Below are 18,486 nucleotides of genomic sequence, written 5' to 3'. Positions count from 1 at the left end.
TTTAAAATTTTTGAACCGTTTCCCTTCAAAACTAACTGTAAGATATTTTTCAAAACTTCTTAAAAGTTTAAGGGTATTTTTTTAACTTTTGAAAATTCAAAGGGTATTTTTTAAAATATTGAAAGTTCGGGGATATTTTTTAAACAAAACTTTAACGGTTTCCATCCAAAACTACCCGCAAAAATATTGTTGAACTTTCTTTTAAAGTTTAAATGTATTTTTAAAACTTTTGAAAGTTCATGAATATTTTTGTACATAGAGTATTAAATTTAAGAGTATTTTTTTTTTTTATAATTTAGCTTATATGAAACATTGAAATGTTTATTTTAGCCTTCAAACGTTTAATGTTGTTTTCCTATAAACTAAATTTAAAAATGTTTATTTTCAGTTTTTGAACTTTTCAAAAATTAATTCTTTTTACTTCTATTTTAATTTTAAAAGATTAATGAATTAGAGTTTGAGGTATGACACGAACCTGATTTTCAATCAAATAATTAGAGATGAATCTTGGACAAAGAAGATTTAAAGTGGAAAGGTAACATGACAAAAATAAAATAATTGGCTCGTACAAGTTTAAAAAATAAAATAAATATTTTGAAAGTTCAAAAATTAAAAATAAAAATATAATTGTAACTTTACATACCAAAACAAATATTTTTAAATTCGAGAGACTGAATTAGAACAAACATAAAAATTATGGATTAGAATAAGACTTAAGCCTATCCTAAAATATTCTATTTTAACTTCTAAACTTTTCATTCTAGTTCAATTTTCATTTTATTTATTTATGTTGTTAAAACATTATTTTGAGTGTAACAAAACTAGTCCAATGAGGCAATATTTTTTTTAAAATATAATATATAACGGTGAATCCTTGGGAAGATATTGAAAAATAAGTAAACCATATAGTGATGAAATTAAAATATATTAATTGTTTGGTATTTTATCCCCATTCAATTTTATAACTTTAGATACACTAAATGAAATGAATTCACTAAATCTGTGTTGTGTAAGTACATTTTTTTAAAAAATAATATCTATATTATATTTAGACGAGCGAGCACTACAACCTAAAAATATTGAAAACAATATCAAATAGACTAGAGAAAAAGTATTTTTTTAAAAAAAAAAACCCGTTTTTATTAAGCATTCTTTTTACAAAAACTTATTAAAGTATATTTAAAAAATTATTTTGAATAGTTATCAAACACTCCAATTTCTTTCAAAATGACATATTCTTTAATTTAAATACTTGAAAATATATTTCAAACACACTCTTATATTTCTTGGCCAATTTTAAAAGCTTTTGAAATATTTAAATTTATTTTCACTTAAAACTATATATATATTTTTTTAAATATAGTTGTAAAGTCATTCTAAATCAAGCTGTATTCAAAACAGTAAAAATACAGAATAAGACCTTGCGTTTTTTTTTAATTATATCTCTCGACTCTTATTTATAAATTCATGTTTCATAGATCACTATAATCAAATACCCACTTAATCTTTTTCATTAAAAAATGTCTCATTTGGGTGGATCCCTATGAAAAAAACCATGTTGATGACTTTTTATTTGGTGTCTATCCTACAATTGTGATATTGTTGTGGCCCAAAATATTGAAAAACCTTAAAAATGGAGAATGATTAAAAGAAAAAAGTATGAAATGACACTCAAAAGAAACACCATCATTTCTTTGTTCTTGACCTTTTGTAAATGGTAGAAATGTATATGAATGGTCCCATTTTGGGCAGCCCTTCCCTTCCACTCTTGACCTCTACCTCTTCATGTCATTCATTCCCAATGCTTAAAAATGTTAATTCATGTTTAAGCATCCCATGCTATTTTTGCATTGGACAAAAATTTCAATTTGATCGATTGATCGATATATATAGGTAAAATATAAAAATTGTCCCCCCAAAGAAAGGTGATAATTGCGATTAAATTTTCAAACTTTCAATGGTAAAAATTGAGCCCTCGAACTTATATAAATGTTATTGGACCTTCAAACTTATATAGAAATTTTATCAGTTGCATAAGGGTGTGTTTGGAATGTATTTTCAAGTATTTAATTTAAAAAATGAGTTATTGTGAAAAAAATTGAAACGTATGACAACCACCCAAAATAATTTTTTGAGTGTATTTTCAACAATTTTTTGTCAAAAGTGTTTACATAAAAATGATTTTTTTAAAAAAATAAAACAGTTTTTCTCAAGCCAATCTGAATGTACCTTAAGTTTGAGGGTTCAATTTAGTTTAAAGGTGTAATTGTAAATACCACCGTATCAAAGATAGTTTTTGTAATTTATCCTATATTTATTTATCGATTGTTGTGAAATTGATAGTTCTTTCTCCAATAATTATAGTGTTGGTGTAATTTTAAGACCATTTATTTATAGGGAAATTGTGACCTTTCAAGTTTCAAGTTCTTTGAGGATTATTCCTTGGGCTTCAAATTTTTCCAAGCTGGGCTTCATCATAAGTTGAGCTTCGTATAGTTTATTTATTTATTTATTTATTATTATTATTATTATTATTATTATTGGATTTTTACATACAAAACCATGTTTATATCCTATATTTCAAAAATGCCTCTAAATTTGAAATTTTTCAAGAAAAAATTTTAATATTATTTTTGACAAATTTATCATTTTTTATTATTTTTATTCTCGATTTTTATACGTATTTCTCTATTTTCAAAATTTTCTTAATGATGGAGAGAGAAACCACATTTATTATGGGAGAGAATATTCATTTGATATGATTTTTTTTTCATATTTTCAAATGGGTAGAGAAAATGTATTTATTTGTTAAGATTTTTTACTTTATTTAATTTAATTGGAGAGAGAAAATACATTTAATGAATTTTTTTTTTCTGTTTTCATTGGTTTTATGTTTTTTCTGCGGATTCATGATTATTTAAAATATACCTCAAAACATTTTGTTTGGAATTAAAAAATATCTAACAGATACATGAAATATACCATAGTATATAGATTAAATGCTTGACATAAATAATCATATAATGCATTTATTATGAAAATAGAAAATGCATTTATTATGATTTTTTTCCCTTTACGGATGGTAGAGATAAAATGCATTTGATATATTTTTTTCCATTTAGAGAAAGAAAATGACATTTAATATGATTTTATTTTGATTTTTGTTATTATGTGAAATATTTCATTGTTTGTTTACTTACATGTAATATATTCCGTTGTTTATTTGTACATATCAATTTATTGGATTTTTTTTTTTTACATATTAATGGTTATTTTAAATATACTTTAAAACATTTTGACGGATTCATAACTATTTTAAATATACCTTTGTTAGGTATTTGAAAATATTCTAACCAATATAGTTTATAAATTAGAGATTGACTCAATGCTTGACATAAATCACAGTATAAACCAATATATGAAATATACTACAATATATAAATCTTCATAATTTTCATTTACACCATAGTATATATCATCATAATACAATAAGTCCAAATAAAAAAAAAACAGTCATTTATATCAAATAAACGAAAATGATATATATCAAATTTCCTACAAAAGCTAAAAAAAAGTACATATGTATCACAGTATATATAAAAAAAAATAGAAAAAAAATAAAGTTCACATTCGGGGTTTATAATACATAACCCTCCATCTTCATCTATTTTTCTTCAGTCATGGTCATCGCGGATCTCTCTCCCCATCGTCGTCTACCAGATTTTCTCGCCCCACCGTACCGTTGACCAAATATGCTCAACCCATCATTGTCGATTCGTCCTACGCTGTCTCTCCCATCAATTCGTCCCAAGTCATTTGTGTCACCTCGTGCCGAGCCATCAATTCGCCCCACGCTGTCGTCTACTGTCTACAACTCATATCGGAAGGAGAAAAGAGAGGGAGGGGGAGGAGAAAAGAGAGGGAAAAGGAAGAAATAAGTGTGAATTATGAGGGAGAGAATATATGAAATATATTATTGGGGGAAAGAGAACATATACATGGGGGAAAGAGAATATGCATGGGAGAGAGTATACATGGGGAGAGAATGATGCATAGAGGAGAGAGAAATACATACATATATAATCAATGTAGGTGAGAGTTTAAAAATAAACACTGATATTAGTGAAAATAGGGAGGTCAATAGGTTTTTTTTTTATAAAATGTGAAATGTTCAAGACATTAACGTAATATGTGTCCATTATCTCAAGATTTTAAATCATTCGACCCGGGTACCTTTTTTTAACATGAAATAAATTATGTATAAAAAAATTATAATAAAATCATAAATGTAAGAAAAATAAAACATGAGAAAATATAAAGGGTCAAATGTGGAAGCAAATTCTGGTTCCTTTGGCACTGTCATGGATTCCTCTTGTCAGTCGCCCGAGTATCCTTGCCCTTACCTAAAAAAACATAAAGATAAAGGTTGAGTATAAAATACTCAGTAAGTGATCCCATTACCGGGATCAGGCTATGCATCCACGAGCAAAGAAACATAGCATGTGACTCATACAACTACATCGATTTTTGATGATGAAGGAAAAACCAAAAGACGTACTATCTTGCCTTGAAACGCATGTCTAGCGGCCCGTAGGCATACCATCAAATATGAAAATAACATGAACGTAAACCTGTCGGCTCACGCATGCCTAGTAGCCCATAGGCTTGCCGTCAAACATGAAAATAACATGAATATAAACCTGTCGGCTCACGCATGTCTAGTGGCCCGTAGGCACATTGTCAAACATGAAACATGAAAAAAAAAGTAACATGAACGTAAACCTATCAACTCATGCATGTCTAGTGACCCGTAGACACAACGTCAAACATGGAAAAATAACATAAACGTGAACATTTTGACTCACGCATGTCTAGCGGCCCGTAGGCACACCGTCAAACATGAAACTAGACCCGTAGGTCCTCTGAAATAAAACATGCGTCAAGGTGAGACAGTAAACCGTAAACCGCTCTACTGGTCTATTCATGCATCATATACATGCAACAAGTAAAACATAATGACAAAAATCATGCTTCAAGAGTCCATTAAGTAACTTTATAGATATAGTCTAGGGGGCACCGGTAATTAGACCACTTACCTCAAGTTGGTCTCAAAAGTCTGCACAAATAACTTCTTAATAGCCCTTGGATAAAACTCAAATCAATCCTATGACATTAACCACAAGTTTAGTTACCAACTATGGCCTAGGAAGTGAGTCAAAGATTAAATAAATCCTCAAGGTCCCAATCTAAAGGATAACCAATAACTTACATAAAACTTACCCAACTCCAAAAATTTTCCATCGAAAAGAATGGTCTCGTCCTTGATAGCAAGGCCCCAAAATCTTCCAAACTCCTAATCCTGAAAGTCGACACAATAGGTAACAACCAAAATTGTTTCTAACACAAAGTGACACTCTAAAATCTCAAAAACTCAATCCTTGCCCAAAATAAACCAACTCTTACCAACTCAAGATTTGCAAGAATAGGTAGTGGCAGTTGAATGCGTCGACTTGTGGCTGGGTGCAGTGGCAGAAACAGGGTTGAACGGTTGGGCTCGGCAGCAGAAGCGAGTCTGCACGGTGGAACGGCTTGGGCGCGGTGGCTCACGGTCAACCTGACGATCCAGACACCGGCGAGGCAGCGGTGGACGAACGACGGGGCTCTTTCGCGGCGACAGGAATGGCGCTGGCGATCGACACGACGATGGCAGTGCTTGGCGCTGGCAATGCGGCGATGGCTCGGTGACTGACGACGGAGCAACAGGCGGTGGCGGTGGCTAGGGTTTGGGTAAAAAAATGGGAAGAAGAAGGGGGGAGGGGGGTCGCGTAGGCCTTGAGGAGAGAGAGAAAGAAAATCTATTTTCTTTTTCTTTCTTTTTTTTTTAACCTTTCCCACAAGTATAAATATAAAAGCTCAAACCTTTTCCCTTTCCCTTAAAAAAAACAAATTCCCTAATCCTTTTTCAAAATATATATACTTATATATTTTTTTCTTTTAAAAACTCCAACAAACAAATTTAATTATCTCCATAGATAATCAAATCTCTAAATGCAAGCCAAAATAAAACTCAATTAATTCCAAATAATTAAATTATATTTTAGCTTAACCAAAAACATAAACCTCATATAATTTATTCAAGTAGCCAACATAAAAAATAATAATAATAAAGCTTAATTACAAGATAAATCAGGATATTACATTCTACCCTTCTTAAGAAACTTTCATCTTCGAAAGTTCTAATCCTGAAAAAGCTCGGGACAATGTGCCCTCATGTTGTCCTCGCGCTCCCACGTTGCTTCCTCGAACTGATGATTCTGCCAAAGGACCTTCACCAAAGCGATCTCCTTATTGCGAAAAACTATCACTTCCCTAGCTAGGATTTGAATGGGCTCCTCTTCGTAGCTCAGGTTCTCATTTAAATGAAAAGGCTCATAATCCACAACATGAGATGAGTCTGCTACGTACTTCCTCAACATGAAAACATGAAAAACATTGTGAACTATAGAAAGGGATGGGGGCAAAGCCAGCCAGTAGGCTACAGTGCCAACCCGCTCTAAGATCTCAAATGGCTCAATGAACCGAGGGTTCAACTTATCCCTCCTGCCAAATCTCAACACCCCCTTCATAAGTGCCACTTTCAGAAACATCTTTCCACCTACCTCAAACTCCAGATCCTTACACCTAACATCAGCGTAACTTTTCTGCCTACTTTGAGCCGTCAACATTCGGGCCCTAATCTTCTGTATTGCCTCGTTCGTGGTTTGTACTAACTCAGGTCCTAGTAATTTCCACTCACCAACCTCATCCCAGCATACAGGTGACCTACAACTCTTTGGGCCTCAAACGGTGACATACCAATGGTTACCTGATAACTATTATTATAGGCAAACTCTATTAAATATAGGTGAGAGTTCCAACTCCCTGCAAACTCTAGCACACAAGCACGTAACATATCCTCTAGTGTCTGGTTTAAACGCTCAGTTTGACCGTCAGTTTATGGGTGAAAAGCCGTACTGAAATCCAAACGAGTACCCAATGCTGTCTGAAGCCTCTTCCAAAAGTTGGAGGTAAATCAAGGGTCTCTATCAGACACGATGGACACTGGTACCCCATGCAATCTTACCACTTCTTTCATATACAACTGAGCCCACCTATTCACTGAATATGTAGGCTTCCCTGGAATGAAATGTGCCAGCTTGGTGAGTCTGTCCACTATAACCCAAATTATTGTAAAACCCTTTGCGGTTTGCGATAAACCCACAATGAAGTCCATCAAGACATTCTCCCACTTCCATTCTGATACGCTCAAAGGTTGCAACAAGCCTGCTGGCTTTTATTTTGAGGCCTTTACCTGCTGACACACCAAGCACTTACTAACAAACTCTGCTATCTCCACTTTCATGTTATTCCACTAGTAACAACGTTTAAGGTCCTGGTACATTTTGGTACTGCTAGGATGTATTGAAAATGGGGAGTTATGAGCCTTTCATAACAGATTGTTCTTAAGGTCACCATCTGCTGGTACACATAAACGTCTTCGAAAAGTAAGACCATTATCTGCGGACAAGGATAACTCACCACTCTATCCTGTCTTCACCTGTTGCGCTACTTCAACCAAGTAAGGATCACTGCGTTAAGCAACAATGATCCTTTGCCTTAAACTTGGTTATATCGACAATTGTGCTAACTGCGCAGAGACCTCCCCTTCCACCACTGCTATCTCGGCCCGCTCAAGGTCCTTACATAATCGGGCCTGTCTGGTGATAAAGGCTGCTGAATGGACTACCTTCCTACTTAGATCATCCGGCACTACATTTGCCTTTCTTGGGTGGTACAGAATCTCACAATCATAGTCCTTCACTAACTCCAACCACCTACGTTGCCTCATGTTTAATTCCTTATGAGTGAAGAAGTATTTCAAACTCTTGTGGTCGGTGAAAATATGTATCTTCTTGCCATACAAGTAGTGCCTCCAGATTTTTAAAGCAAAGACCACGACTGCCAACTCCAAATCATGTGTGGGATAATTCAGTTCATGGTTCTTTAGCTGGCGAGAGGCATAAGCAACTACCTTACCTTGCTGCATCAACACGCACCCCAACCCTCTCTTGGAGGCATCACTATAAATAACGAAACCACTCGTTCCATCCGATACGGTGAGAACTGGGGCATTAACCAAACTTTGCTTGAGATCTTGGAAACTATCTTCACAAGCCTTACTCCAAATAGAGGAAGCTCATTTTCTGGTCAACTGGGTCAGAGGGTTGGCTATATGGGAAAAGTCCTTCACAAAACGACGATAATAGCCCGCCAACCCCAAGAAACTGCGTACCTCTCCAACTGTGGTAGGACAATACCAACTTGTGGCTGCCTCGATCTTTGCGGGGTCAACAGATACACCTTCCTTGGACACCACATGCCCTAGAAACGACACTTGTTTTAACTAGGACACGCGCTTGGAAAACTTAGCATATAACTTTTGCGCCCTCAAGGTCCCTAGAAACTTTCATAAATGTTCCTCGTGTTCCGTCTCTGTCTTGGAATAAACCAAAATGTCATTTATGAAGACTCTCACAAAGGTGTCAAGAAATTTCTTAAACACCCTATTCATCAGGTCCATGAATACTGCAGGAGCATTCGTTAACCCAAATGACATCACGATGAACTCATAATGCCCATACCTCGAACGAAAAGTTGTCTTGGGAATATCACTATCCTTTATCCTCAACTGATGATACCCCGACCGAAGATCAATCTTAGAAAACACTGTAGCTCCATGCAACTGGTCAAACAAGTCGTCAATCCTGGGAAGCGGATACTTGTTTTTTATAGTCACCTTGTTTAATTCCCTGTAGTCAATGCAGAGCCATAATGACCCATCTTTCTTTTTCACAAACAGCACCGGCGCACCCCAAGGGGATACACTAGGGCGTATGAAACCCTTATCCAACAATGCTTGCAACTGAACCTTAAGTTCCTTCAATTCTGCTGAGGCCATTCTGTACGGAGCTTTCGAGGTAGGAGTTGTGTCTGGCTGAAGTCGATAGTAAAGTCTGACTCCCGATGCGACGGCAGACCTGGGAGTTCCTCTAGAAAGACATTCGGGTAGTCACGTACCATTGGCTCCGAAGTCAAGGAGACCTCAAGCTCCCTAGTGTCAATGAAACTAGCCAAGATACTCCATGTACCCTGGTTAAGCAACCTCTGGGCTTTCATGGTAGAAATCACTTTGGGCAGGACCACAGTCCCCGCCCCTTTAAATTTAAAGCTGGCTCCTGTAGGAGGGTTAAAAATCACCTCCTTGCGAGAGTTGTCTATACTGGCATGATTAGCAGCCAACAAAACCATGCCCAAAATCACATCAAAATCCCGCATGTCCAAGACTATTAAAGTCACATCCAGGGTATGACTCGCTATTTCAATCTGACATGCTTTTATCTTCTCCTTTGCTAACATAATTTCTCCAGACGGAATGGAAACTGACAACACATAGTGTAAAGGCTCTAGTTCTAACATGGCATGCTTAACAAATAACGACGATATAAACGATGGGATGAACCAGAATCAAACAATACCAGCGCAAAATGTCCCAAGATTGGGAGTGTACCTGTCACAACAGTGCCTGCTTTCTCAGCCTCCTGCTGGGTGGTAGAGTAAATACGACCTTGCTGATGCTGGGGCCTACCCGAACTCCTCTGTTCATGGTCTACAAACTGGTTCCCATAACCGAACATGCTTCTAGCAGGACATCTATCTCTTGAGTGCCCCTCCTACTTGCAATGAAAGCAAACCTTGGTGCCTGTCAAACATCGACCCAGTGGCGTCTTCCACATGAGTTACACACCAGTGAATCCTTTCCACCATACCCACCTCGGCAGCCTGCTTAAAATGTCGAGGCGGTCTGTCTGAGCTTTGAACCTTCTGATGGGGGTGAGGCTCGAAATCCTTTTGATCTACCTTTCTCTTTTGACCTGAGGAAGGTCCTGCCCAAAACGTCCGTGAATACTCGTCTCCTGACTGTGGGTCCACCTCGGCTGCCAAGCGAAGTGCCTCAGGATGAGTGGTTGGTTTGAATGCTCGTATGATACCTCGTATACTGTCTTTTAGGCCTTGAACGAACCTTTCTGCCCTCATAGCTTCCGTGGTGACCAACTCCGGGGCGAAACGGGACAGGGTGTCAAACTCCTAGTCATACTCCTCCAACGACCTGTGTCCCTGCCTCAGCTCCAAGAACTCCTTCTGCTTATTGTACCTCAGGTTGGCAGAGAAGTACTTCGCGTAAAAGCACTCCTTGAACTGCTCTCATGTCACTGGTTCCCCTCCTACACCTAACATCCTTTCTGCCGACTGCCAAGCTTTATAGGTAAGCATGAAAACGACACACTGCACCTTCTGATCTTTTGGGCATTTCATATAATGAAAGATTGTTTCAATCGTGGATATCCATAACTCTGCATTGGTAGGGTCCTTTAATCACCCATTGAAAGTGTTGTGGTTGTACTTCCTAAAATCTCGCAAATGCTTGGCCTCCACCGAAAGGCCTGACATGCTTTGGTTTTGGATCATGTTCTGAGTCTGGACTTGCGGCATCTGATCCTGTGGTGGTGGTGTCTGATGGAACTGGGAAAACTGGGCCAATCGTTCATCCAGCATGTCCTTCACCTTACTCAACACAACTGATGTAACTGTTTCCTCAATAGTGGCTGCCCAATCGGTAACCTCTGATGAAATGACTGGGGTGGCCTGCGTCTTTGGTGGCATGGTCGTATGTTGGGCTCTACTTCGTGTCTGGGTTCGCTGCCACCCTGGCCCTGAGGGGTCCCTAGGCGGCAAGGAATCCTCTGGTATCGGAGGGTCATGAACTTATGCATATTGAACTTGTGGATCCTCATCATGAGGATCTTGATCCTAAACTGGCGAATTCTGCTCTTCGGGGACGCACCCCCTTCCAGTAACCCTATGACTGCCTTTTTCCCTAACACGAACCATTTTCCTGATAGTTATTCGCAACCACCCCTTAGCTACTTTTCTTACTAGCAAAAAAAACATATCAAATGCAATAAAAAAATGCTACTAACTAGGGTGCATATTATCCTAAATACTTTTCATAAAGGACATAACTGGCGACGACAAAGAATCTGTTATAGGCCAAAAGGAACAACCTGGACTTACACAGTCTACAAAGCCCCGAAACACAGGCTCTGATACCAACTGTAACACCCCACCTTCTAGGACTACTAAAAAGGGGATCGTTACTGCATGCATGCATAAATATTCGCATTGAGGAAAATAAAGTAAAAATAAAATAGAATAATCATGATTTTGAACTGCTTTAAGTATATAAGAAAATGTTCTGCCATTATCTCAAGATCTTAAATCGTTCGACCCGGGTACCTTTTTTTAACATGAAATAAATTATATATGAAAAAAATTATAATAAAATCATAAATGTAACAAAAACAAAACATGAAAAAATATAAAGGGTCAAATGCGGAAGCGAATTCTAGTTCCTTTGGCACTGTCACAGATTCCTTTTGTCAGTCGCCCGAGTATCCTTGCCCTTACCTGAAAAAAAAAAAAAGATAATGGTTGAGTATAAAATACTCAGTAAGTGGTCCCATTACCGGGATCAGGCTATGCATCAACGAGCAAAGAAAGATAACTCGTGGCTCATGCAGTTACATCGATTTTTGATCATGAAAGGAAAACCAAAAGACGTACTATCTTGCCTTGAAATGCATGTCTAATGGCCCGAAGCACATCATCTTACATGAAAATAACATGAACGTGAACCTGTCAACTCACGCATGTCTAGTGGTTCGTAGGCACATCGTCAAACATGGAAATAACATGAACGTAAACCTGTAGACTCCCGCATGTCTAGCGGCCCGTAGGCTCGTCGTCAAACATGAAAATAATATGAACGTAAACCTGTCGGCTCACGTATGTCTATCAGTTCGTAGGCACGCCGTCAAACATGAAACATGAAAAAAAAAGTAGCATGAACATAAACCTGACGACTCACGCATGTCTAGCAGCCCATAGGCACACCGTCAAACATGAAAAAATAACGTGAACCTTTCGACTCACACATGTCTAGCGGTCCGTAGGCACACCGTCAAACATGAAAGTAAACCCATAGGTCCTCTGAAATAAAACATGTGTCAAGGCGAGACAGTAAACCGCTCTACTGGCCTATTCATGCATCACATACATAATATCAGTGCTGATTGAGGGATTAGTAAGTGCACTCAGACATCTAACTAGGTTGATACCTCTTTAGTATCTTCATCACGTCGCACTTACTTGTTCATTTTTTTTTTTTTTAAAAAAAAGAGAAATTATTTTAAATGATAAAATTGTTGAAAATATTTTCAAATATAGCAAAATGTCGCTGTCTATCAGTGCTACACCACGATAGATTTTTATCACTAATTGATAGACTTCTATCACATAGTCTATCATCATCTATCATTGATATATAATAACATTTTGTTATATTCATAAATAAGCTGACTTATTTCCTTTACTTGAAAACAAAACATAAAAATAATTTTATAATTGCGTGTTGGAGAAGAAAAGGAAATCAGGTCTAGAGATGTCCAAATTTCTCATAGGGACAGGGTCTTGCAGGAATTCCCCAATTAGGCGGAGAATGGGGAAGGGGTGGGGAAAAAATTCCCCGTGAGTTAAACGGGGACGGGGAATCCTCGCCCCATTCCCCGTCCTCACCCCCGCCTCAGTCCCCGTCCTTGCCCTGATTACTTCTACATATTTATTTAGTATAGTTATCTAATGTTATGTTGTTATTATTATTATTATATAAATATTACATTTAAATTTCAAATTTGATTATTTATTGAGAAAGATAATGAATATGTTTAAACTGAATATTTAAATTTAGATTATATATGTGAATAATTTAATTTATATTTATATATTTATATTAAAAATAATTAATTAGTTTTTTTAGGCCAAAATTTGAATAATTTATATTTAAATTCATTTTTTTATATAAAATTAACCATAATAAACAATTTAATGATAAAGTTAATTATTTAATTAAAATTAATAAAAAAGAGAGCGGAGAAAAATTTCAATCCAATCAAAATCTCGCCTCAATCTCTATAGTGAATTTCACAATGGAAATAAAAGGGAGTACGAGATGAGGAATGACATCCCGCCCTCGCCTCCGCGGACTTCTCTGATAAGGCCAGAGAAAAAGAAAGGGAAAATGATTGGAAAATTTTGGAACTTCAGTTATTTGACATTTTTTAAAAGAGGGTCATCATTTTGGGCTGATCTCCCTAATTCTTCACTTCATCACAAGAGATAGTCGCACAAAGCATTGAATATGGCGGAAATCGTTACTCCTTCCTTTTCCCGGTGCAGTCTCCTCGGCCAACGTGGCGGCGACCGAAACTTGCGGATTAAGTCTACAATATCGTCATTATGTCAATCCCATCCTCCTCCGACGGTTCCATTTCCTTCTCCTTTTCCGATTTTTGGATTCATCCTCAAATTTTGAAACCTATAAGTATCTCTGTAGTATACAAATTTTCCAAGTATGTTGATCCGTACAGTTTCCATTTCGCCATCGCCGTGGTCGAACCAACTTCGTCGCCTTTCATTCCTTCGTCGCCTTTCATTTGCCAGTTCGGCAAATAGCCATGTGAGTGTTCTGTTAGTAATTGAGGAATCGTGAGATTATTAGCCGCTAATTTTTCGTTATGAATATGAATGGCGTAGTTAAACTGTAGTTCGAGACTGTTAATTGCTAATTGCTCTTATAATCTATATAGAATGGAACTTTAGTTCTTCCTTTTTGCACTTTTCTTTGTGGTGTTGTTAAACTTACTGGTGTTTTTCCGTTAATTGAATTTTGAACGCAAGTCGATTTCGTTATTCTTCAGGCACTACCTGATTCTTCATGTTATGGTAGTTCTTGTGGGGGAGACAAGGAACATTTGCATACTAGAGATCATAATTCTGGTGTGATATTTGTGGGAAGCCTTCCTGTGTATCTAAATCCAAAGGAACGTGAACAGAAATCTTTATCTCCATTGTCTGTTAATAAATGTGATGATTTTGAATTGGGAAGAGATAAGAAGGGGATTCCTGAAAATGAACCGAATTCTTACCATTATGATGGGTCTCTACCTATTTCTAGACAAAATACTAAAAGAAATCGGATTGATTTGGGGTTGAAAAGAGGTTTGAAGAGTAATGCAAGATCATTTCAAGTGGAGAAGTTTGAATGTTTGGACAATTCCTATCAGCAGGATGAATCATCTATGCCTAATCATTTTGGGAAGAGAATTGAAACCTTTTATTTCTCGAAGCGCCAGTCTGTTGATATTGGTTCCAAAAAATCTCCAGTAACAGACAATTCGCCTCCCTTTGAACCACCATTTAATATTTGTTTCCCTGGAGGAGGTGAAATGAAACCTGGAGGTTATTGGCAAGTTAAAGACGGGAACAATGAGAAAGCCAGTGATCGTTTTGTTAAAGCTAAAAGTTATAGAGCGCTGAGACCTGGAATGGTTTTACTGAAGCTATACTACATTACTCCAAGTGAACAGGTACTTTCTTGCTTCAATTGTTAACAATTATATGAACTAAAAGTAGACTATTCTTCTAGATGGGAATGGGCATTTTGTTGTCTTGAATACCCCATATTGGGTTAATGGACATTAACCTACTTGACTTTCGGTAATTATAAAATTTCCAATGTTATCCGTTGTTAAGAGGTCTCCTGTAGTTTCATCTCTGTGCTGATATTACTCTTTGTTGCCTTGCATTGCTTAATATGACGAATAGTGTTCTTTATATCCTATGTTATTCCATATAGAAGTTAGGGTTTAGTATTTGAGGATTCAGTATTCTTGTTGCAGATCAATATAGTGAAAACTTGTCAAAAGCTTGGTTTTGGCCCAGGGGGATTTTACCAGCCTGGTTATAAAGATGGAGCAAAACTTAGGCTTCATATGATGTGAGGATTGGACTGGGATCCTCAAACAAGAAAATATGTAAACAAACGGGCTTTCGATGGTAATAAACCACCAAATATACCTCCTCCATTTGCATTTCTAGTTAAAAATGCACTTAAAGATGCACATGCCTTTATCAAGAACAAATGCTTTACAAATAACTTAGTAGACATTCTTCCATCAATGTCTCCAGACATTTGCATTGTGAACTTCTACAAAACGAGTGGAAGATTGGGTCTGCATCAGGTTGGTTCTTGCCATTAATATCACAAATTTATTTAAGTGAATCCGATTGCTGTTCTGCTGATTTTTTTTTTTCAAGCATAATGCTTTCCATCTTCACATGATCTTTATCCATTTTTAGATCACGTGACTTTTGGTTATATTAAAAGTTTAGTCCATGAACTTTGAGGTTTGTATCTATTTGGTTCCTGAATTTTCAAAGGTGTATGATAATTCCCTAATTTTTCAAACTTTTGTCTTCTAACAAATATAAAGTTCTTAAAAATGCATTGGCATTGCTCTATTAGATAGAAATTTGAATGTTATGTCTAATATGGTGTCTAGCAGATTCGTGAAATTTTAAAAAATTGAAAGTTCATAGACCAAACAAACATGTCAAAGCGAGCATAGTTCAATTGGCATATGAATGCATTAACGACCGAGAAGTTAGTGTTTCATATCCTCCTCTCCTCTTTGTACTCAAAATAGACCAAATAGACATAAATCACGAAGTTCAGAACTATATAATTTAACTCAAAAATTTTTCTAACGAGTTTGACTTGTGTTGTGCAGGATCGTGATGAAAGCAAAGAGAGTCTCATGAGCGGACTACCAGTCATTTCCTTTTCTGTAGGCAATTCAGCAGAATTCTTGTTTGGAGATAAAAGAGACGTGGATAAAGCAGAGAAGGTTGTACTGGAATCAGGTGATGTTCTAATTTTTGGTGGCGACTCTAGACATATATTTCATGGAGTATCTTCAATCATTCCAAAATCAACACCTAAGTTTTTGCTTGATCATACTGGTCTGCGTCCTGCACGTCTAAATCTTACCTTTAGAAAGTATTAAAACACTGCAATGTCTGGTTTCTTTTCCTTTTTTGGCCTCCTTGTGTATGTTGTACGTGTGAATGGCTGTTGTTATTTCATTAGATGTTCATATATGAAATATTATAAATCTATAATATAATTATTGTTTGTTTCTATTTCATGTATTGGTTTGCAAATTAAGTCTATGGTTTGAAGAAAGTTAGAATTTATTGTTTTGCTTTACAATTGTAACAAAGCCATGTTACATTATTACAATAAAGATCAAATTACAAAGTTCTATGATAAAAAGCTCCTCAATTTTAAACTTAAATCTTTGGTAAGGAACTTAAACTTTAATTTGGTGTCTAGTAGGACTGACAATTTCCCTATTTAGTTTTGAGTTTTATTTTCATTTGGTCTTCAAATCCCAGATTTTTACACTTTTATTCCTGATTACGTGAGACTGGAAAAATTTTGAAGCAAAATTAAAGATATGGATAATTGGGCACTCATGAAAATGAACATTGTTGTAAACTGGCCCAGTCCAGTATGTGTTGTTCTGTAGTTGAATATCCTCGATTGACCAATTTGTAGTGGGCACTGCATTTTATTCTGATTACTGATGTTGATAAACATATCACTTGAAATGGAGTCCCATAGTTTTCATTCTCATTTCTTCATCCATTCTAGGTGAATAAACACTCATTGAAAGAGAATTTTTTAGTTTAACCATTAATCATTCAATGTCGGAGAACATGTGAAATACTATTGAATTAAAACTATGCTAATCGGAAGGAGATTTCATTAATGAATGAATTGTAATAGGCTTGAATCGCAAACATAATTGGATTATTTTACTGTTTAGTGTTATTATTATCATTACTACTTGACCTTAATGGTAACAATAAATGTGGTTGATTTATAATTTTCATAACTACATTGCACAACAACAAAAGTAATAACCGAGATTCACTTTTTACACTACTTTTCATGGATTACTTTCATGGCCTAAGCTCATTTTTATCTTTGAAAAACAATTAAATATTAAGGTTGCTACCTCTGTGATGCAGTGCTTTGAGAACTTACAAGAAAAGGGATTTCATTTATTCATATATTATATACTTTAACTACTTATCTCATGTTTGATGACCATTTATTTTTTTAGTTTCTATTAGTGTGTTTGTCCCCTCATTATTCCTCTACTATAGTTTTCATTTTGCATCCTTAGGAAAATTTAAAAAATAAAGTAAGTTTTTAAAAACTTTATTTTTTTTAATTTATTCCAAAACTTGACTTGGATATTCAAAAGTATATTGAAAACACACTTTTAAAGTATTGATGACAAGAAAAAAAAAAAAAGAAGTATTACCTATAAACTTAATTTTCAAAAATTTAAAATAAAAAGATAAATGGTTATCAAATGATACTTTAGTCATTTATTAAAAACAAATTAGGGATTTGAAAAAAGAAAACCAGGAAGTTTGGATGAGGTGGGTCAACTAAAAAATTAGAAACTTTATAGTTTCAATATCATTCCAAGATCTCTTGGGGATTAAAATGACTTAAAAATTATAGTTTTTTCCTTGAAAAATAAATTATCTTGGTAGTCTTGACTTAAATATAAACTACTATACTTTTTGAAATATTGAAAGAAAATTAAACTACCATACTTTTTACATCCCATTTTATTATTAAGTAAATATTTGTTCTGTCCAACAAAAAAAAAAAAAAAAAGCATAATCATATTTATCACATGAAAAAATTGTTTAAATTTGGCATAAGAAAGAGGGTCCAATTATGTGTCAGAACTCAACCACTAAACTCTTAACGTTTTTTTATATAAAAACTAACAATGTTTTTAATGGGGAAAAATGGATGAGATCTCATTTTGGGATGTTTGGCTCACCAATATGAGTTGAGTTGATATATTGTTTGGCCCACCAATTTTAAATGTTGGTGGAGTTGAGTTGGTATATTTTATCAACTCATCCCAACTCTCCCTTCTTCCAATCTTTTCAATGGTTCCACCTATTGGCCACCATCACACTCCGAGAACTAACTCTGGACTCCGACAACCACCTCTAATGACAACTCCGACGATCAACTACGGGCTCCAACAACCATCTTCGATGACAACTCCGACAACTAACTCCAGGCTCCGACAATCACCTCTGATAACAATTTTGGCGACGAAATCCAGACTCCGACAACCACCTTCGATGATAGTTCTGGGGACCAACTCCGAGCTCCAACACCCTTCATGTGACCAACTCCGACAACCACCTCTGGCGACCCAACTCCGACGACCACCTTCACGCTACCAACTCCGACAACCACCTTCGACTATAAACTCTGATGAAAATCACCTTCGATGATCACCTTTGAGCGAGAAACTCCGACACCAACTTGAGGCTTCGACAACTACCTTCGACGACAAACTCCGGCAACCAATTCTAATACCACTT

At 35.9% G+C, this 18,486-nt stretch overlaps 1 protein-coding gene, 1 long non-coding RNA gene and 1 pseudogene across 3 annotated transcripts; 1 reads left to right on the top strand and 2 right to left on the bottom strand.

Moving 5' to 3' along the window:
* Nucleotides 1–3,516: 3,516 nt before the first annotated feature.
* Nucleotides 3,517–5,885, bottom strand: LOC120074248 (uncharacterized). Its single transcript, XR_005480927.2, has 4 exons — nucleotides 5,464–5,885; nucleotides 5,281–5,359; nucleotides 5,097–5,164; nucleotides 3,517–4,403 (listed from the first exon to the last, which is right to left on the bottom strand). It is a non-coding gene; the product is annotated as an uncharacterized LOC120074248 (long non-coding RNA).
* A 351-nt stretch (nucleotides 5,886–6,236) lies between these two features.
* On the bottom strand, nucleotides 6,237–6,725 carry LOC120073598 (uncharacterized). Its single transcript, XM_039026415.1, has one exon. The coding sequence runs from the start codon at nucleotides 6,723–6,725 to the stop codon at nucleotides 6,237–6,239; it is 489 nt and encodes a 162-aa protein (XP_038882343.1).
* A 6,441-nt stretch (nucleotides 6,726–13,166) lies between these two features.
* LOC120072747 (DNA N(6)-methyladenine demethylase ALKBH1D-like) lies at nucleotides 13,167–16,202 on the top strand (annotated as a pseudogene). The gene is made up of 4 exons (XR_016528160.1): nucleotides 13,167–13,672; nucleotides 13,914–14,582; nucleotides 14,895–15,236; nucleotides 15,786–16,202. The product of XR_016528160.1 is annotated as a DNA N(6)-methyladenine demethylase ALKBH1D-like (transcript).
* Nucleotides 16,203–18,486: the final 2,284 nt, after the last annotated feature.

The sequence above is a fragment of the Benincasa hispida genome, chromosome 3 (genome assembly GCF_027475165.1).
Source record: "Benincasa hispida cultivar pf3 chromosome 3, pf3_genome.v1.1, whole genome shotgun sequence".
Taxonomy (NCBI): Eukaryota; Viridiplantae; Streptophyta; class Magnoliopsida; order Cucurbitales; family Cucurbitaceae; genus Benincasa; species Benincasa hispida.
This window is presented reverse-complemented; position numbering and strand designations above follow the sequence as displayed.